Source organism: Mastigoproctus giganteus, chromosome 2 (assembly GCF_048544385.1).
Source record: "Mastigoproctus giganteus isolate SK-2022 chromosome 2, ASM4854438v1, whole genome shotgun sequence".
Taxonomy (NCBI): domain Eukaryota; kingdom Metazoa; phylum Arthropoda; class Arachnida; order Uropygi; family Thelyphonidae; genus Mastigoproctus; species Mastigoproctus giganteus.
This window is the reverse complement of record NC_143576.1, coordinates 70,671,780-70,693,992: the sequence shown is the minus strand read 5'-3', so window position 1 is coordinate 70,693,992 and position 22,213 is coordinate 70,671,780. Positions and strand designations below refer to the sequence as shown.

General features: G+C 36.0%; 1 protein-coding gene across 2 annotated transcripts in view; it reads left to right on the top strand.

Annotated features, from left to right (window-relative positions):
- LOC150089331 (CREB-regulated transcription coactivator 1-like) overlaps positions 1-22,213 on the top strand; it is a 507,055-nt gene that overhangs the window by 57,809 nt on the left and 427,033 nt on the right. For both annotated transcript variants that reach the window (XM_090368506.1, XM_090368505.1), the window contains exon 2: positions 6,912-7,019. In XM_090368506.1, the coding sequence (XP_090224632.1) occupies positions 6,912-7,019 (108 nt within the window). The remainder of the gene's footprint in view (positions 1-6,911; positions 7,020-22,213) is intronic.

The following is a 22,213-nucleotide window of genomic DNA, read 5'->3' as shown; positions in this document are numbered from 1 at the left end:
ATTTTTTGTATTTTTTTTATTTGTGATCTTTTAAAATTATATGCTTTCCATGTAAATGATTTATAAATTTAAAAAATTAAACTTATATATTTAATTTTTTATTCCGAGGTGCATGCTAGTCCTTTTAAGTAAAATAAGGGTGCACAACCAAAAAAGATTGGAGACCACTGGTCTACTATACTTGGAGAAATATTCAAAGTTCTGGATTTTTAAGGTTCTGCTATATAGCCATACAAAAAAAAAGAAAAGAAAAAAAAAAAAGCCTTTCATATAGAGTTACCCTACCACATCTATGTTAGTTTTACACTAAGTTTTGGGTACCCTTAAATTCTGTGTCCTTTATGATCTGAAATTTGAATTTTTAAGGCCCTGCAATAATTTTTTCAATAATATGACTGATGTTTCTAATGGCAGTTTTTGACCTAATTATTCATTATAACATTAGAATTAAGAAAAAAAAATTTAAAAGATTGGTTGAAATGTTTCACATTTTAAACCATTTCTTGCAATTTATTCCAAAAAATCTGGCCTTTCTGGAATACCTTCGACAACTGAGAACCAAATGTATGAAAAAAACTGAACATTTTAAGAATTTTGTCTTTAGTTACCTGGGGAGCTGACACAGTTACTCTTTTGAAACTAATGAATACTCATTTTTGTTCTAAATTTTAATACGTAGCTGTAGTTATAATTTGGTAAGGAAAGGTTTACTCCACTGTAAGATTCATATCACCACAGGCTTATTTTGGACATTTGAATCGGCAGTTTATATATAGAAGCATACAAATTACTTCTAAACATTTAATGTAAACAATTAACTTTTTAGTATACTTATAAAATCCATTTCATGCCCTGTCATCCTATTGGCCAGCAGTATTTACACTGAAATGGGAAAATGTATATATTATTTGTCTAAACAAATAAGCCTCTTGGTGGTATATAAATAAAAGAACTTGCAGTGGAGCTAAACCTGAACTTTGTTAAAGTTGCTGCTTGTTTAAAACACTTTTTATCATGTAATAGATATACTCCAAATTTTCATGCCGTATATACTCTACAAAAAACTTTTCAAAATTGAAGCAAAAAGACTTCCCCTCCCCTTAGTCTGTCAACATGTGACTTATTATTGAATTTTTTTTTGATTTTTTGCTATTTTATACTGATTGATCCAAATCAGGGTCACTAGTAGATTCTGCTATGATCTTTTCAGAAAAAACTGTACACCACAAAATTCCATTAGAATGTAGTGTATGCCCAGCTGAATTATTTGCAACAAAAATTGCCTTAGATTGCTTGCAGACCACCATATAGAAAATGTGTAATATATATACTAACTTACTGAGTACGCTACAAGTTTTACATAACAATAAAACTTAGCACCATCCAGTTTCAACCAGATTCAGCACATCTTATTATTCGATATTTGAAGACAGTTATGGTATTTGTTTTTGCTAGATTCAGAGTCATTCTGGAATTAAAGGAAATGAACAAGCAGATACAACAGAAAAATCAATATTATCTACCACTCAAAACCTCTTAGTGCTGTATACTGATTATACTAAAGTCATCTGAAACTTTTCCTTCTGAGTGTTAGTAATCCTGGTGCAGTCAAAATATAAACATCTCTGTAAAATTTAGCCAGAAATTAAATTGTGACCATCTAGTCTCCATTAAGTAAGGCAAGAAGCAGTAGTAATAGCTTGACTCTGAATTGGCATATCCATTTTAGTTATTAATACATACTAAAAGCTGAAGAACCTCCATGATGAAATTGTGACATCCCTCTTATAATTCAACACATCCTAACTGAAAGTCATGCATTTAACAGAGAATGACAACTCTTTTGCACCAATTCCCATCAAATCACTTATGTAAACTGATAAACTGTAAATTTGATCAAATCATTTCTGTAAACTCCTTTTAACAGATAAAATAGATATTTTTTAAAATATCTATTTTAAAAAATATCTATTTTAAAATAGATATTTTCACTTTTCTGCAGAAATAATTGTCATTAGTCAATAAATGTGTCAATATGAGAGAGAGAGAGAGAGAGAGAATATTTTATTACCCAGAATACCTGAATCGACTTATGAATCTGAAATGTGGTGCATTATGGCCAGAGTCATTGATCTGCCATAAAAATTCAAATCAACCAAAAAGCTAACTTCTGTTCTCTGAAACAACTATCTTTTACATGCATTCCTAACCCATAACCTATTGATGGTAATAAGAACTTCTGCATTTTGGCTCTGTTCAAAAAAAAGTAGTAGTATATCTCTTAACTACTGATTAATAATATAACATAATATAATACAGTAAAAAATATTAACTTCATTATAATTAGAAAAATGTGGTTAGGTCTTCAAGACTTATGAAAAATAAACCGCAAATTACCACAAAACAAGTTAATGCTATAATTAGGACTGTTCTATCAAGGTGCTGTATCTAGTGAATATCAAAACACCCCAATTTTAAAATAAGATAAAATCATAAAATGAAAAGATGACAAAGAAGCATTCACCTTCAGCAGTGAAAACACTCAATCTTTCCCCTACCCAACCCAAGGAGACATACCCTCACAATTACTAGAGTACCACTTCGAAATATATAATAATAACCAGACAAGGCAGGATCTGCTAAGCATCATCTCTTCAGTGTGACTAGTGCTTGTGAACTCTGAAAAGGACTGTATTTCAGTCATTGACTGAAGTCGTTGATTGTATTTCAGTTATTGAATCTTGAAAAATTTAGTGTATGTTCCTATATGATCGAAACACAAAAAGAAATAATGAACATCAAATCATAAAGTATGCCATGGCCAGTGCCTTCTATAAGTTAAATATGCAGGTGTAACAAACAAAATGTAAATATTTGTTCCATTTAACATTTTGTTTTTTACATTTATTCATTTATATTCAGGTGGCAATGTGTCTGAAATGTAGCACATTGTTGGAATAACCCTAATTGTGGATTAGTTTGTTTTGTGGTAATTAGTGTTTCATTTTCATAATAATAATAACAAATATAATTATATTTGTAATATAAATATATATTTATATATAAATGTCTATTAGAAACTATTTGGATGATGCTAGTCATTTGAGTAATTCTGGGTTATTATAGTTATCCAAAAATTAATATGTTATCATTAGGGTGATTCCATGTCAAGTGGCCTAATTTTGAAGATGGTCCCTGCTCGACCATCTTCAATGTTGTTGAAACTTGGTGTAGATGGTTAAACAGGTTTTCAAAGAAGCTGTGCAAAAATTCAGTTCAAAATATAGTATGCTTGAGGCACCAGCACTTCTTTTGTGGAGGTCACTAGTGTTACGCAGAGCAAATCACAAAAAATTTTCACAGTTTTAAGTGTTACTGTTGCACAATATTGAGAGATAGTGCTCTGAAACTTGGTATACCTAGTTAACTTTTAGCAGATAATGCAAAACGTTTGGTGTCCAGGCTCAAAAACCTTCACATTTTTTTTGCAATGCGGTCAAAAACTGGTACCAAAAATTTGTCGCAACAAATTTAAGCAAGATTTTTGAAAGTCATAACTTTGAAATAAAAACCTTTGGTACCTTCTTTTTTGGGCATTCCATTTCACATCTGCATGAATTCAGCCCAACTAAATATGAGCCCTCATACTTGTTTGCTGGCTGAGATATTTTCCTTCAAAGATACTCAAAATTTGAAAGTCAAAATTTGACCTATCTTTAGGGGCAAATATCTTAATGTGGAACACCTTCAATTCTCTCGTTTTTGCCATCCTTGGAAAGAGCAGGTTTTACATAACAAGAATTATGGTTTTTCAGTTTTGTGTCTTGTTACTTAAGGCCTAAAAAATGGCCTTAAACATTTTATATTTTCCACATAATATTTGCATACTTATTTGATGGTGAAGTTTCACATCTCAATAACAACAGATCTATTGCATTTACAAGAATGAAATTTTCTGCAATTATTTTGCCCTTTGATTTAAGGAGAAAGGATATATTGCCAATGCACAAAAAGATCTGTATTTTTTACATGGGTTTTTTAGTGCAAGTTCCCAAGCCTGAAAAGTAGTCTTAATTCAGGATTCCAAGCATAAAGATGATGTTCTACTGGTTTCTAAGCTTGAAAGAAGTTATAACTGCAACAAAATAATCAATTTGAAATAAGCAAGTGAGTGTGAAGATATTGAATCACTGCTTCGTAATGGACTGGAATTTTTCATTGATGGTTGATATTACTATTTCAGGCAAGCTATATTGTTGTTGTTTTTATAGCTGGAAGATTGGCAATAATTTGTTGTTCAGGAATCCAGCAGACATATTGTCTAGCAGGCCAATGAAATGAGCAAGCTGCTCCATGAGGATACATGAAATTTGCCAATACATCATGTTCTTCAAATGATATTTCACAAATATTTCCAAATCACCAATTATTGTCATAAATACAGGCAATGTATTGGCCAGGTTGTGAATTAACAATTGGCACATATTGATATTGGTTTCGCTAGTCTGACCTACATTAGCTACAAATTATTGATGGTTTTTTTTTTCCTTGCTTTTTTCCAGGTATGGCCATGATTCCTTCTTCTGCTTTAAGTTTTCTAGCTTTCTTGAGCATTCTTTCTGAGACACTAAACTCTTCCATTGTTTTCTTTATGGACCAGCTAACTGGAGCTACTGTTATTATTTGAAGTTTTTCTGAATGACTTGATACCATCAACTTTTCTTTCAACTCTTTCAGAAGCTCATTGTAATCTAAGCAATTTCCACACTGGTGACTTGAACTTGGCTCCATGATGTCATTTGGATCCAAGCCACCAATAGATGCAATTTTACTGGCAATTACATCTTGTACTTGACTTGCCTTCCTTTTGGCATAGCATTGTGAGTCTCTCTTAGCCATTCGCTGAAATTTCAGAGCCAATAGCCATCAAACTTGTGTTCAAGCTTTCAGTCACATGCGTTTTGTCATTATGGTCTGATCCAGATGAAGTTGATGTTCCTGTTGCTGCTTTTTGGCTGTTAGACTCTTTTCAGCATGATGGGCACAGCTTCTGGCCTGGTTTTATGTCTACCTTTGTTAGGTCTTTCAGGTAGTCTGCCATTGACAAATAAATTGGTTGTAAACTTTTTTTTTCACCATATTTTTTTTCTGGAAGGGATTGCATCATGAATGCTGCAAAAATTCAAATTTTGTCAAAAGCAAAACTTCATGATGTAGAGAAATTGTCTTCTAAACCCAGTTTTAATCTACAATGTCAGCCTATCAGCTGTTGTTCTTCAAATTCTTTAAATAATTTTAACCTAGTTTTGCATGTATAGGATAGCACATGACATTTAGAATTATCCATATGACTGATGGTGCATGAGTCCAGCTTATCTCCAGCAAAATCTTCTGATTCCATAGCTTTCATGCTGACTAATAAGTGGACATTTCTGCAAGCAATGAGAACTTAATTAACTTTATTACAATCAAACAATAAAAAAATAGAGGAACAAAATAAACAAACTGTTCATCATGAAGATAAAACACATTAATAACAGCATGGTTCAAATATCTGCATGGTTCAAATATATGTGGAATAGTCTAGAATATTCCACAGTTCTAGAATGTTCATCAGTATTTTCAGAATTGTAGAATATTCTCGTATTCTAGAATATTCTAGAATATACTCTATTTCTTAGGAGACAAACTGCACAAGGCATAATTTCTTATGGGTTTAGGTAATTAACAGTATAATATTGGTGTAGATACACTATAGTTTACCCATAAATTTGAACTACGTATGTAGTGTAAAGGCATCATTTTAATTGTATCTCATATTGTGCCTTCACAATGGGTAAATTATGGTGTATCTACACTAATTTATGGGTAAACTATGGATTATCTACACTAATTTATGGGTAAACTATGGTGTATTTACACTGATTTATGGATAAATTATGGTGTATCTTCACTGATATTATATAGTTAATACCCTATTTCTAGATTATTCTAAACATTAGGCAGGATTATGGAAGTGTTCTGCAAAAAAAAAGATCTCACAAAATAACAATATGGCACATAAAACTATTTGATGTTTAGGCTTAATTTTAAGGCCTTAAGTGCAAAGATACAAAACAGATAAACCATGACCCTTGTAGCTGAAACTCTGCTCTTTCCAGTGGTGGCAAAAACAAGAGAATTGAAGGTGTTCCACATTAAGATATTTGCCCCTTAAGATAGGTCAAATTTGACTTTCAAATTTTTCAGTCAATCGTTGAAGGAAAATATTTTTCAGTCAATCTTTGAAGGAAAATATTTCAGCCAGAAAACAAGTATAAGAACTGATATTTAATTATGCTGAATTCATGAGTTGGTAAGTGGAATGTCCAAAGAAGAAGGTACCAAAGGTTTTATTTAAAAGTTATAACTTTCAAAAATCTTGCTTAAATTTGTGGCAACAAATTTTTGGTGCCAGTTTTAGACTGCATTGTAAAAAAATGTGAAGGTTTTTGAGCCTAGACACCAAAAGTTTTGCATTCTCTGCTAAAAGTTAACTAGGTATACCAAGTTTCAGAGCACTACCTCTCACCGTTGTGCAACAGTAACACTTAAAACTGTGAAAGTTTTTTGTGATTTATTCTGCCTAACACAAGTGACCTCCACAAAAGAAGTGCTGATGCCTCAAGCATACTATATTTTGAACTGAAATTTTGTACAAAACCTCATTTGAAACCTGTTTAAACATCCACACCAAGTTTCAACAAAATTGAAGATGGACGAGCAGGGACCCCTAGGCCACTTGATATGGAATGACCCATTATAGAGTTTAATAAAATTTTTCATTATGGCACTGTTATGCAAACAATTCAAGAAAGAACAGAGCTTCTGTTTTTTGTGATGCCTAACAATTTCTTGTAACTTACTTTTAGGGAGCATACCAGAAACACCACTTGCATATAACTCAGTCATTAGGGTCATACCGAGGTGGCTCGTTGCCTAATGTTAATCAGATTGGCAATAACAGCATTGATTTGCAGGTATGTAAAAATTCATATGTAGCAGCATAACTATAGGTATGTATTAACTATGCCAAAAAAAAACAAACATTTTACAGAGTTTTATTTCCATTCCTTCTCTTTTATTTTGTCTGTGCCTTTGATAAAAGTGTTTTTATCAGGATTTCAGAATAACTATTTTGGAATTACCTGGAACTTAATTTATAGCTTTTTTTTTTTGTTTATTTTTGTAGGCGTGTATGGCTCCTAGTGGATGGATTTCGACAAAATTTTATATTTGGGTGTTTTAGAAAGATTTGCCAAGCCATTCCCAAATTTCATTAAAATCAGATGAATAGAAATTTGGCATACTTCCCCCCCCCCCTAAAATAAACTTTCAAGTTATTTTTATACTTAATTGGTTAATGATTTAGATATTCAATGGTTATCTAACAAGGAAATATCAGATTGGCACCAAATTTTCAGGCCTACATTTTGTTCATGGGAATCCTTTAAGAACCTATTATTGCCCCCCCAACCTCCAAGTGTACCACACAGAAATCAATATAAATGAAAGTTTGTTTCAGGAACGAAAAGTCTGATAGATAATATTTGTACTATGTATTATGTCAATAGCCCAACCCACATTAGGCAAATGATGCAAAAAAAGCAAACTCATACAGCATCAGCCAAAACAAAAAAAACCCCTCCCATTTCACCTATTCATTCCCTCCAATAGTTTGTCTAGTTCTGCCTTTAATTTATTTAATCTATCGACCTCCATAACAACAGATGGAAGCTTTTTCCACACTCAACCACCTGCTGGCTAAAGGCAAACATCCACAGATTTATTCTGTAACCATCTTCCTCAATTTGAATTTGCCCCCTCATATATGTAGTCTGAGCATGAGGAAGAATCCCATCAGCATTAAGCTTGCTCAATCCATAGAAAGTCTTAAATCCCTCCTAAAATGAGGCCTCCAGACCTGTATGCAGCATTCAAGATGGGGCTTGACAATTGCCTTATATAATAGGATCATCATCAGCCGTTTTCAATCCACTGCAGAATGAAGGCCTCTCCAGCAACTTTCCAGTTCCTTCTGTTTTGAGCACTGGCCATCCATTTACTACTCACAAACTCATGAATTTCATCTATCCATCTCCGCCTTTGTCTTCCAGGTTTTCTTCTAGCTCCTCTTGGATACCATTCTGTTATTTTCTTAGTCCATCTGTCATCATGTCTTCGAGCTATGTGTCCTGCCCAAGACCATTTTAGTTCTTTAGTTTTGATAAGAATGTCCTTTACTTGAGTTTGCTGCCTAATCCACATGTTTCTCTTCTTATCTAACAGTCTGATTCCCAATATGATTCGTTCCATTCTTCGCTGTGTAGTTCTCAGCTTCTCTTCCATTCTTTTGGTGAGTGCCCAAGTTTCACTTCCATAAGTCATGGTGGGGAGTATACATTGGTTCATTATTTTACGTTTCAGACAAACTGTGATATTGCTCTTCAGTATGTGACTATATTTCCTGAATGCTATCCATCCAAAATTTATTCTCATGACTTCCAGCCATTTATCATTATTACAGCTAATAACCTGTCCCAGATAAGTATATGACTCCACCTTTTCAATTACTGCTCCTTCAATCATTATTTCCCTTTCTGTGGCATACTTGTTCATTACTTTTGTTTTAGCCATATTCATCTTTAGTTTCCTCTAATTTATTTTCCTCTAATTCTTTGGGATTGTGGCTTATGACCACAATGTCATCTGCAAATCGTAAATGGTTTAGGTACTCTCCGTTCGCATTGACTCCTTTCTGCGACCAGTCTAATCTTCTGAAAGCTTCCTCAAGGGCAGCAGTAAATAGCTTCGGAGATATTGTGTCTCCTTGTCGAACTCCTTTCTCAATTTTAAATTTCCTACTGTGTTTGTCTAGTCTAATTAAAGGAGGTAGCACTCTCATATATTTTCTTCAAAATCATAATATATGGGGTATCAATGCCTTGTCTTTCCAGTGTCTGAAACATTGCCTTATGCTGTATGGAGTCAAATGCCTTTTCATAATCCACAAATGCCAGGCATAATGGTGTTTTATATTCATTTGCTTTCTCCATTAGCTGTGATATTACTTGAAGGTGATCCATAGTTGAGAATCCTGTCCTAAAGCCAGCTTGCTCTTTCGGTTGATTCTCATCAAGTATTCTTTCTAATCTGTTAGTAATGACCCTTGTGAACAACTTGTAGATGTGGGATAACAAGCTAATTGGTCTATAATTTCCAATTTCTGATTTATCTCCTTTCTTATGCAGCAAAACTATGATTGTATTATTCCACTGCTTAGGCGTCATAACTTTTCTAATGCACTTTGTGAAGAGCCTTGCCAGTTTTTGTGTTATGTCTCTTCCTCCCCCTTTTAACAACTCAACAGTAACTTCATCTTCCCCCGGAGCTTTCTGATTCTTCATTTTCTTCAATGCATGTTCTACCTCATCAGGAAGAATATCGGGTATGTCGTATGTGTTGCTACTTTGCAATCCATCTTCCCCACTGCTGGCATCAGCAGTGGGGAAGATGTTCTGTGAGGAACTTGTATAATTCTCTATAGTAGTCTTCTGCTATTTGAATTATGCCTTCTCTGCTGTTTATAAATACACCATCGCTATTCTTTAGTTTCAGTATCATTTGTCTTTCTGTATTACTGCTCATGGCTGCTGATTTAAATCCTTTGTTTTCCCTTAATGCTTGTTCTACTTTTCTTGTGTTAAATCTGCTTATGTCCTCTCTGAGTCTCTTTCTAATGGCTTTGCATAACTCAGTATGCTCAATTTTCTCCCTGTCAGTGTTTTTTTCTTGCTTTTCATTTGTCGTCTTCGGTTCATCATGACAAGTGTTTCTTGACTAATTTTTTCTTCTTTGGATTTCTTTTTTCCTATAGGTTTCTTGGGCTTTATCACTTTCAAAAAGTTGTAATATTCCTCGTCGATATCTTGGTCCTGAGCAGTCTGCAGAAGCTCGAACTTGTTCTTAAGTTCCAGTACATACTGCTTTTTCTCCTCTTCTGTTATCTCAAAGACCTCTGTATTATTTACTCGAGTCAGTTTTTTCCTTTCCTTTCCTACATCTATATCAAGTGTACATCTTACCATTCTGTGATCACTTCCAACATTTACCTTATTCAGGACGGTAACATCATTCACAATATATCTTCTGTTAGTGAGGATGAAGTCGATTTCATTAGTAGTTAATCCATTTGGACTCTTCCATGTCCATTTTCTGTTCACCCTTTTCTTGAAAAAAGTGTTCATTACTGACAGTCCTTGAGATTCTGCAAATTCCACAAGTCTTTTGCCTCTTTCATTTCTTTCACCAATTCAAAAATTTCCTATAGTTCCCCTTTCTGCGCTGTTTTGTCTTTTTCCAACCTTAGCATTGAAGTCTCCCATAATAATAGTGTAGTGGGTTTTCTGCTCATCTAGAAGGCTCTCAATTTCGGTGTACATTTCTTCAACCTCTTCATCATCATGGTTCGATGTTGGTGCATAAATCATTATAATCTTTAGCTTGTACCTCTTAGAAATCTTGAGTATTAGTCTTGACACCCTTGGTGATGTACTTTTGAATTCCAAAATGTTGTTTTTAAAATCTTTATGGACCAGAAACCCAACTCCACCTTCACTCCTTTCACTATTTCCATTGGTGTACAGCAGATTTCCATTTGATAAACTTAAGTGATTCATTTCTTCTTCTTGTTTCAGCCAAACCAATGATATTCTAATTCCTTTTCCAGCTCTAATATAATAGGATAATAACCTCCATATCCCTGCTAGCAAAATTCCTGTATATCATTGACAAAACCCCCATAAGCTGCCCTGGCAGCCTGTCTGCATTGCTCAGAGAACTTCATAGCCTACTGAAAAATTTTCCCCAGGTGTTTCTGATTTTCCACTAGCTTGAGTGTTGTACCACACTGTTGGTATGTAACTCTGGAGTTACTGTTATCTACATACAGTACTTTGCATTTGTCAATATTAAACTTTAATTGCCATTACTCATCCCATTTGGCTAACTTTTCTAGCTTCTGTTGCAGTAGCATGACATCATTCCTGTCATTAATAAATTTAGTAAACAACAATGGGCCCAACACCAAACCCTAGGGCAGTGTTCCGCAACCGGTGTGCTGTGAACTTTGCTGAAGCTGTAATAACTTTACTGATTCCTATAAATAATACTATACATATTATGATTAGAAATTGAGAACTTTTACTTATTATAAGAAATTACCTGTACATTATATTCCCAGTTATAGTTTTTATATATGTTTGTAATGCTACTCATTGTTATTTTTCACAATACGCCATTTTTACTGAAACACAATGTTGTATGTGTGGGACAGTAAATTATTTTTTGTGGTATCCAAAACTTGCTTTCTAAAGTTATTTATGTTTTTGCCCTTCCATTATTTCTCGTTTTGTCACTGCGCTGACTGAAATAAGATGCTGCTTGTTAAGTTAGTTACTTATGTGCTGTTCCTTAAAAGTGTAAGGATTAGCAAAACATCCCCTGTCTTTTATTATTTTATTGGCTTGTTTTGATATTTGTCTCTGTCTGTGCTACTTCAACTTATTACTTTGTTCCTTTGCTGATGCACCCACCCTTTGTTATTTGACTATATTTTAAAGCGATAGATGTGCCCCCCTCTGTTCAAAGGGCCTCGAGTGCCAAGCGATTTTCTTACTGAGATTTATAGTGTGCTCTCTAAAGTGATAGTTTTGATTCTTTTCTAGTGTGCTTATTCCTTTGTTTACTTGAAGTGGTTCTGCACTTTAGAGATCAAAAGTAAGAACCAAGAAAGGAAATCCACCTTTTTTTTCTTAGTCTTTATATTTATTATTAACTAACTTTGCTAATTTAAACAACTGCTTGGTCACTTGTGGCACTGCTCCTGCCTCCACATGGTGGGGCCGGTAACGTGGGGGATAAACCAACCCCTCAGAGTCAAAGGAGCAGAGATGGAAACAAATGACTTTCCACGTTTAGAGCCAAAGAACTCTCAACCAAATGATAACCATGACACTGACCATGACTTCTCTCTATCGAAGAGAATGAAAAACAACATTGGCAGACAGGAATTACCAGCATTCCTGATAATACATTCTCTGTCAACAAAACCTGTGAGCAAACTCTCCCCCTTCATCATTCAGAGAAGCCTCGGACATACTGCAGGTTCACCGAAAATGGTGAAACATCTCCAATCTGGAGATTTATTAATAGAGACCACCAATTCTTGACACTCTGAGCTATTATTACGCCTGACATCCTTGAGTGGAATCCCAGTTCAAATTACACCACATACCACCCTCAATTCTTCAAAGGGAGTGATCACTGAATGGGATCTATTGAACGTTCCTGAAGATGAAATAGTCCAGGAACTTAAAGAACAAAAAGTCACTCAGGCAAAAAAGAATCATGATTCCAAAAGATGGCAGTTTTGTTCCTACCTGGAGTATAATTTTAACTTTCAGTTCTCCAAACCTACCAGCTTCAATCAAGGCAGGATATTTAAACTGTCTCATTCTGCCATATATCCCGAACCCCCTAAGATGTTTTAAATGCCAGAAATTCGGCCATTCTCAGATGCATGCCGTGGAGACACATGTGCAAACTGTGGGTATAAAACTCATACACAAACAGATTGTAAGGCTTCAACCTCTCAGTGTTCAAATTGCAAGGGAAACCCAGCATATTCCAAAGACTGCAACCTGTGGAAGTTGGGGAAAAAAATACAAAAGTATAAAATTGAAAATAAAGTTTCCTACCAAGAGGCAAGAAAACAAGTAAAATTAAGTATGCCAAAATGTACCTATGCTTCTGCTACTTACAGTCACCAAGCAGTAGCATGTCAGACGGAAGTGTCCATCCCTCCATACACATCGATCTCAGACTGGGCCCGATCAGTTCTCTTGGTTCAGCATCCATCTCCACCAAACATAGTAGACCAATGCAATAATACACCACTAACAGTGCCATCCCAGAGAGTTCCCCATTGTCAAGCAGTGGATAAATTGCAGAAATCTGATCCTGTTGAGGTGAAGCAATCTCCCCTATCAAGCATGGACACAGATGATACCACCAACCCAGAAGGTCTGCTTGAAATACATGCAGATGATGATATGGAAGAAGGCAATGACTTATGACACCCAAATTTTTCAAGAAAAGAAAAATCAAAACCCGACAGATATAAACAAGCCACTCACAAAAAGCAGGCAGACTCCTCTTCCGCTCACAAAACCAAATAATGGAACAAATCATACAATGGAATTGCAGAGGTTTTCGCAGCAATGTTGAGGATATCTATGAACTAATTCACCGTTACAAAAATATCTGTTTCAGTCAAAAACTATACTGTCTTCAGAAAAAATCTATCTGAAACTAACAGCCCCCAAGGAGGAGTAGCTATGCTAGTGGAATCACAAGTCCCCTCCAGGCACGTTCCATTGCAAACACCATTAGAAGCTGTTGCTACCCATATAGTAATCAGTATCACATTGACACTGGCCTCAATTTATCTTTCGCCGAACCAATCATGTACAATTCAGCAACTGGTAAATCCAATTTCTCAATTACCATCTACTATTTGTTTACTAGGAGATTTTAATGGGCATCATCCATTATGGGGTTCTCTGGTCTCAGAAAGACGTGGTGAACTTATTGAAATGTTACTTGATCGAGAGAATTTGACACTATTTAATACTAGGCTTACCCACTTACATCCATTTTCCTACTGGGTCAACCAGTGCAATAGATCTCACAATTTGCTCTCCGATCTTCTTCCCAACTATAGATTGGAATGTACATGACAATCCTCTAAACAGTGACCACTATCCGCTGATCTGTAGTATTCAAACCACCCATTCCAAAAAAACCGAAACAAAAACAAAATGGAAGTTTTCCAAAGCAACCTGGATGAAATTTACCAGTCATGTATCTTTTGATGATGACATCATAGAGTCTTCTGCTATTGACATTGTGTCATTGATCATATCACAATGCGGATACTAACAGCTGCAAAAGCTGCTATCCCACAGTCTCAAATAAGTAACCATCGGCATTCCAATCGCTGGTGGAATGGTGATTGTAACAAAGCGAAGAGAGAAAAAAACGTAGCATGGAATACCTTCCGCAAATATCCCACTACTGTCAACCTTATTAACTTCTAGAGACTGAGAGCCAAAGCTCGTTATATCCAGCGGAAAGTGAAAAAAGACTCGTGGATAAAATTTGCCTCCTCAATCAACAAAGATACAGATACCCAAATAATCTGGGAAAAAATAAAGAAGCTAAACAGTAAATATCATATGTTGCCTTCTATTATTAATTGTAATCAGAAGGAGATCTCATGTGCTGAGGAAATTGCCAGTGCCTTAGGAACAGTGTTCTGCGAATTGTCAGCCTCAACTGCATATCAGCCATCTTTTCAAAAAACTGAAGCTTAGAAAAGGAAGCTGAACTTCAAAACTACATATCCTTTACCCTATAACCAACCACTCACAATATCTGAACTGGAAAAATCTATATATACCTCAAGAAATAGCTCTCCTGGTCCTGTTGGAATCTACAATATAATGCTTCAACACCTCAATCAGAAATCACTATTGTCATTGCTAAACTTTTACAATAGGATATTCTCAGAACATATATTCCCCACTTTCTGGTGACATTCTTATGTAATAGCCATACCTAAACCTGGAAAAGATCATTCAGTTCCCAACAACTATAGACCAATTTCTCTAACCAGCTGTCTGAGTAAGACTTTGGAAAAAATGGTTCATCATCGACTCATCTGGTACCTTGAATCCCAAAACATAATCAGTTTGGCTTTCAAAAGAATAGATCTTCCCTAGATCTCAATGACAAAAGCCGAATCAAACATAAGAAATGCATTCATCAGAAATCAACATCTTGTCATGATATGCCTTGATATAGAGAAGACCCTTGATACCACACATGGCACTACGGTATCCTAAGATATCTCCATTCTATTCATTTGAGAGGCGATTTACCATTTTTCATTCAAAACTTCCTTCGGCACAGATCTTTCCAAGTTAGGTACCAGCAGGTTTTATCTCAAACATACATTCAAGAAGGAGCCCCACAAGACTCTGTTCTTAGTGCCATTCTGTTTGCAATACGAATAAACAACATCACAAATAGCATTCTAAACACTTTTGATTTGTATCTCTATGCAGATGATCTTACCATATCCTGCCATTCTTAGAATATGAACTATATTGAGAGACATCTACAAATATCCATTAATAACAATGAATTATGGATGGCACAAAATGAATACAAACATGTCAAGCTATAAATCTACAGCCATACATTTCTGCACCAAGTGCAGAATACATCCTGAACTTGAATTGCACTTGGCTAATCTTCCTCTGCCAATTGTGAATAGTATTTGCCTCCTAGGGCTAATTTTTGATAAGAAGTTAAATTTCCAGGAGCAAATCAAATATTTAAGAACCACTTGCACAAAGAAAATGAACATACTCCAGGTTATCTCCAGTATATCTTGGGGTGCAGATTGTTATACTCTGCTCCACTTATATAAGTCCCTAATTAGATCTCGGCTAGATCATGGAGCACCTGTTTATGACTCAGCCAGGGATGGGCGTAAGATGGGCCAGAGCACCTTGGTCCATCTTAAGCCCATCCAACAGTCTTCTCTTATGATAGCTCTAGGTGCATACAGAACATCATCAGTTCAAAGTCTTTATGTTGAGGCTCATGAACCTCCACTTAGCATCAGAAGAAAGTTGTTGATGAACTACTCAGCTAAGATTAAAAGCCTGCCTACTCATCCTGTTTGGCCACTACTGCATGATCCTCTGTGGAAAACTCACTATGCAAATAAACACAGAACAATTCAGCCTATTGGTATCAGACTGCAGAATCTAACAGAAAGCTAGAACATTAAACTTGATAATATTCTCAGAGAAGCAAAAGATCAGGATCCCCTGTGGACTCTACCTTCACACTTTATTGTGATAAATACTTTGAGCAATGGGGTAAAGGTTCTATAGCAAATATTAATATCCAACAACTACGTTTTGCTCACACACAAAAGTATTCCCACTTTACTAAAATTTACACTGATGGTTCAAAGTCTGACAGTCAAGTAGGTGCAGCTGCTGTCTTCCCAAATATGACTGTCCCAGTGTCACTTCCAGCTGAATGCAGCAGTTATACTGTGGAGCTCCATGCCATCAAGCTCGCCCTGAAAAAAGATCTCACTGCTGTCAATAAATAAAAGCATAATATATACTGATTCACAGAGTGTTCTTTTAGCTTTGAAAAGAAGTTCTACACCTTGCAGTGCTTTATTGAAGCTCATAAAACATGAGCTGATACGTCTTCGTGAGCATCAGCAAACTGTTGTCTTCTCTTGGATCCCAGGTCACAGTGGTATTCTGTGAAATGAATGTACAGATGATGCTGCAAAGCATCCTTCCAATGATTTGGTCCCATATCGCGATTATAAACGCAATACACGGAGAACATGCATGGAACAGTGGACACTTCTGTGAAAAATGCAAACAAATAACAAGCTATTTCAAATAAAACCTGAATCACAAATATGGGCTTCTAGCCTTTGTAAAAATAGAAAAGAAGTAATCTTAGCCAGAATCTGAATAGGTCACACTCACCTCACACATCACAACCATTTACAGTAAAACATATACTCCTTGAATGTAGCTTGTTTAACAATGCCCGACGAATGGCTTTTAGTTTAATTTCAGATCTGCAACAACCTCTGTCTCTCAATAGCATCATAGGTAAAGAAGCAAATCTCTTTGAATTCTTTTTCTATTTAAAACAAATTAAAATGTATGACTGTTTCTAACTGCTGTACAAGCAGTTCTTATATGTAAATTCAATTTATTTGGGAGGCACAATGTGGCCTAAGTTGCCCTTGTGCCAGAAAACACCACAACAACTCTGTTCAAAGAGTATTGGTCCCACTTCTATTACTTTCAGTTTTCTCACAGCTGCACTCTGAAATAGTCAGAAAACTGTTATCGTGAGCCATAACATTGTTGATTTTCTTTTTTTAACAATGGACAAGTTCCTGGTAAGGAATATTCCATCCAAGGGTGCAAGTACTGAAAGTGCCGAGCCCGAAAAAAATAAACAAAAATCAGTGTGCAGACAGTATAGTAATAATTATTTGTCTTTTAAATTTTTCTGGTGTGGTATAAAACATTCTCAACCTCCAAGTGTCTCATGTGCAGAGGAAAACTGAGCAATGTTGCTATGGTTCCCAGTAAACTGAAACGGTATTTCTCAACGAAACAGTCTTCTCTGGCGTGCAAAGATATCAATTATTTTCGACGGTTGTTGCAACGTTCATGACTTCGTCAGTACATATTTCAGAAAAAGTATAGGAAGCTAGCTATAAAGTAGCTGAATCTATCGTAAAGGCCAAGAAGCCACACACAATAGCCGAAACTTCGTTAATGCAGGCTTGTCAAGGAATGGCAAAACTGCTAATGAAATTTCAAAAATTCCACTCTCAGCTGACACAGTCAGTCGCCGAATCAGTGATATGTCCAGTGACATTGAAGACATTATGAAGGAGAAGATCAACAGCAGTCAGAAGTTCTCACTTTGGATCGAAGAGTCCACAGACGTTTGCGGTCAGGCTCAACTTCTTGCCAACATTCGGTTCATCGATGGAGATGTAATTGCAACAAATTTCTTTTTTTTTGCAAAGTACTACCCAAGCGATCCACCGGTGAAGAAATATTTCGTAGGTCCTGAGCTGGATGTCATCATTCTTCACTTTCTTGGTGATTCCTTTTTATCTCTCTCTCTCTCTCTCTCTCTCTCTCTCTCTCTCTCAGGGTAACTCGGAAAATTATTTTTTGGCTGTTGCAGCATAAGCCTCGTGTTTCCTTGCACCATATGGCTAATAATAATATATGCTCCAAAATGAATTAAATTGGAAGGATTGTGTTAGTGTTTGCACAAACAGCCACTTCCATGACAGGTCAAGTTAAAGGCATTGCAGCTAAAGTGTGCAAAGTGAATCCTGACATACGATGTGACCACAAGCCATTGTTGCTAAGTCTTTGCCATCTGCTCTGAAAGTTGTGCTGGACAAAGTAGTAAAAGTCATTAACTTCATCAAATCGCGGCCCCTCAATTCTGTTGCGTTTTTTTTCTGTTTTGTGTCAGTAAATGGGATCTGAACACGCCACACTCTTGCTACATACAGAAGTACAGTGGCTGTCACTTGGTAAAGTGTTAACACGCCTTTTTGAACTTAAGGAGGAGGTACAGATGTTTTTAACAGTTGAGGAGCACGAGCATGCAGAGTTATTTGCAGATGATGAATGGGTGACTAAATTGGCATATCTTTCCGATATTTTTGTTCACTTGAATGCGCTGAACCGAAAAATGCAAAGCAAGAACGAAAATCTTTTTATGAGTATGGATAAGCTCAGGGCTTTCAGAATAAGCTGGATTTGTGGATACAATGCATTGCAAATGGGTTGTTTGAGATATTCCCAACTGTATAGCCACTTGCTGCTGGTAATAAAGTGGTGATGGACTTCATTAAAGAACATTTAGATAACTTACAGCAGAAGTTCAAGGATCATTTTGGAGAGAGCGTTGACGATTTCGACTGGATTCATGATCCATTTGTTGCAGATACAAAATCTCTTCCGATAAAAGTACAAGAGCAACTAACAGATCTGGAGGCGGACAGAATATAAACATTGTGAAGTGCAATTGGACACGTTTTGGTTGTCAATAAGGAAAGAATACACTGCTAGCTCTAAGATGGCAATTAATATGTTATTACCATTTTCAACTACATATTTGTGTGAACTGGGCTTTTCAACCTTGACTGTAATTAAAACATTAAAGAGGGAGAGACTCAGATCCATTGATGAAGAAATGACGCTTGCATTGTCAACGGTTCTACCATGCATCAGTCATCTGTGTTTGGCAAAGCAGGCACAAGTATCACATTGAAGGTATGCATAGTTATTTGGCTTAATACTAATAGAATTTTTATTATTATTTTGTTTTATTATTTTTTTTTTCATGTTGCTTTTGTACAGTGATTTAGGGTTCATAAAATGTTAGTATATCCAGGAGCCAATTTCCTTGGATTGTAGGAACAATAATAATCGATTTTATTGTGACTTATAGCATATTCATATTAACATTGCCATAAACTATGCTTTTTGGGTGATTAAGATTTTGATGTGACATGTTGTGTCGTGGATAACGTAAGGTGTGTGCCGCGGATAGCTTAAGGTGTGCCATAAAGAGAAAAAGGTTGCGGAACACTGCCCTAGGGGACTCCTTTAATAATATTAGTCCATGAAGAGCAATGTCCATTGATTACCACTCTTTGTCTTCTCTCACTCAACCATCCCTTTATCCATCACAGCAACTTGCCCATAATGCCACACTGCTCCAATTTGTACGGCAGTCTTTGTGTGCAACAGTATCAAAAGCTTTTCTTAAATCCAAATATATGATATCAAAATTATTTTTTTTATCCATTTCCTTTGTGACACATCATAGTATCCAATCAAATTGGTCAGACAAGATTTCCCTTTAACAAAGCCATGCTGTGTCTGAAGTATAATTGCAGCCTTGTCTAGATGAGCCTGCATTACTTCTTATTCCAGTGATTTCATTATTTTCCCTGGAATAGAAGTGAAACTAATAGGTCTGTAATTACTCATGTCACCCTTTGCTTTCCTTTGTGAATTGAGAATACATTAACATCTGTTCAGTTCGCAAGGACCTCTCCTGAATCCAAGAATGCTCTCTTAATTATGGCTAAGAGTTTGTTTACTTCCTTTGCTTGCCTCCCTTAATATAATTCAATAGATCACGTCCACACCGGGTGCCTTTCTTATGTTTAACTTCTACAATTTCTCTTCCATTTTTTTCTCTGTTATTACAAAATAATTTAGCTCTCTGTTAGTTTGATAAACTTTTGGCATCCCCTTCCCTGAAGAAATCCTTGTGTGTAAATGTAGATGCAAAATACTCATTTATTTTGTAAGCAACCTGAGCAGGATCATCAACAGTCGAACCATCAATAAGAAGTGGACCAATGTAGAGCAGAAAGAGGTAGCATGGGACAGTTACAGAGCGATGAAAAGTACTGAAGCATGCAACAGGTAGAAGTTTATCTGTAATAGTACAAATAAGGTCAGGGAGGACATGGCTGTGTATGAGAAAGCATTGGCTAGGAGAGCAAAAAATGGGATCAAGGAATTTTTCATGTATGTGAATACGGTAAAGAAGAAAGTAAACCAGATCAGACCCTTGTGCACTGGGTGTGGAAAAGTCTTAGCTAACCCAGCTGATGGTATGGATGAATTGAGTAGGTACTTTGTATCGGCCTTTACTGACGAAAGACCCTTCACACTGAGAAGAGGCTATGTGAGTGAGGCAGAGCCATATGAAATTAGTGAAGTTGTAATTACAGATGATAGTTTATTAGAAAAACTTCTGAGCATAAAGACAAATGATGCTTCCGGAGTTGATGGCATATACCCTGTAGTGAGGGAGCGTGTGAGAGAGTGTATTGAACCATTAAGGTTAATTATGAGGGCATCTTTGGACTCGGGGAGATTCCTTTGAAATAGAGAAGTGCCAATGTACCGCCAGTATATAAATGCAGTTCTAAGAGTGAATTTGGTAACTACAGACTAGTTAATCAGACTTCAGTGGTAGGAAAAATCTTAGTGGCAATGATTAAGAATGCAGTCCAGGGAATGCAATCTAGATAGATATGGCATTCTGAAAGACACACACAGAACATGGCTTTTTTTTTTTTTTTTTTTTAGTAGGCTATATTAAGGCCTGACGTAGCCCAGTGGTCAGGAGCCAGAGTGCATAGCAAGCATTCCTTGAGTGGACCGGGGGTCAAGCCTGTGACTACCAAATACGATAAATATTTGTATTGAAGATTTATTGTAACCTTTACTGACTTGGTTGTTGTGCTGGAGTATAAACAGAAAATTTATTTTGACACAGTTACTCATGTGCTGCATTAGGGAACAATTCCGACATAGTTTATTTGGATTTTTAGCAAAGAAATTGACTCAGACCCTTATGAGAGGTTACAGTATAAGTTTTGTACAGGTTGTGATTACTGGTAAGATTCTAAGATAGAATGCTGGGTGGCAGAATGTTGTGATTAATGGATATTCTTCAGATTGCTGTAATGTCAGCAGTGGTGTCCCTCAAGGATCGGTTCTTTAACCACCGTTGTTTTTCATTTTAATAAATGACATCAACGAAGGGATAGAAGGTATGATATCAGATTTACAGATGACGTTAAGATTGGCATAGTTGTTAATGATCAGTGCCAAGCAGCATTACTTCAGAGAAGTGGCAGCTATGTTTTAATGCTGCTAAATGCAAGGTCTTATGCTTGGGGAATATCAACCAACAAATAAATTATACACTTGCTGTGCTTGAATTAAAAACAGTGGAGGAGGAAAGGGTTCTGGGAGTTACAATACAGGCAGATATGAAGATTTCTGAACAGTGTAAAGAGGTAACCAGGGAAGCCCATCGCGTCCTATCGGTGTTTTATTGAACATTATCCTGTAGAGATAGGGAGGTTATAATCCCACTGTATAAGGCAATTGTAAGACCACATTTGGAATACTCTGTTCAAGTATGGAGACCACATCTAAAAAAAGACATTGAACTTCTTAAAAGGGTCCAAAGACAGGAAACTTGAATGGTGAGATCAGTAGAAGGAAAACTATATGAGGAAATTATCCGATTATGTGGGCTACAGATCTTGGCAAACCAGGCACTTCTGAGGTGACTTTATTGAGGTATATAATGCTCTGAGACAGATTAGTAAAATGAATGAATGAAGGTGGAATTCTCACTATTATAAAGGATTCCAGGTTGTTTAGGTTTAGATTAGATTGTAGGAAGTTTTAATTTAGCCAGTGAGTTGTTGATTGCTGGAACGAGTTGCTGTCACAGGTAGTTGAGGCTGACAGTTTGAATAAATTCAAAGGTCATCTGAATAGTTACCTGTGTGAGGAGGGAAGCACGTAATTTGTATTTTCTTATCTACTTTTTTTTTTTGCTAGTGCAGCAAAGGCCTGTGACTTCCTTGCACTATATGGCAAATAATACAGTGAAACTTCCCTTTAACGGACAGCCA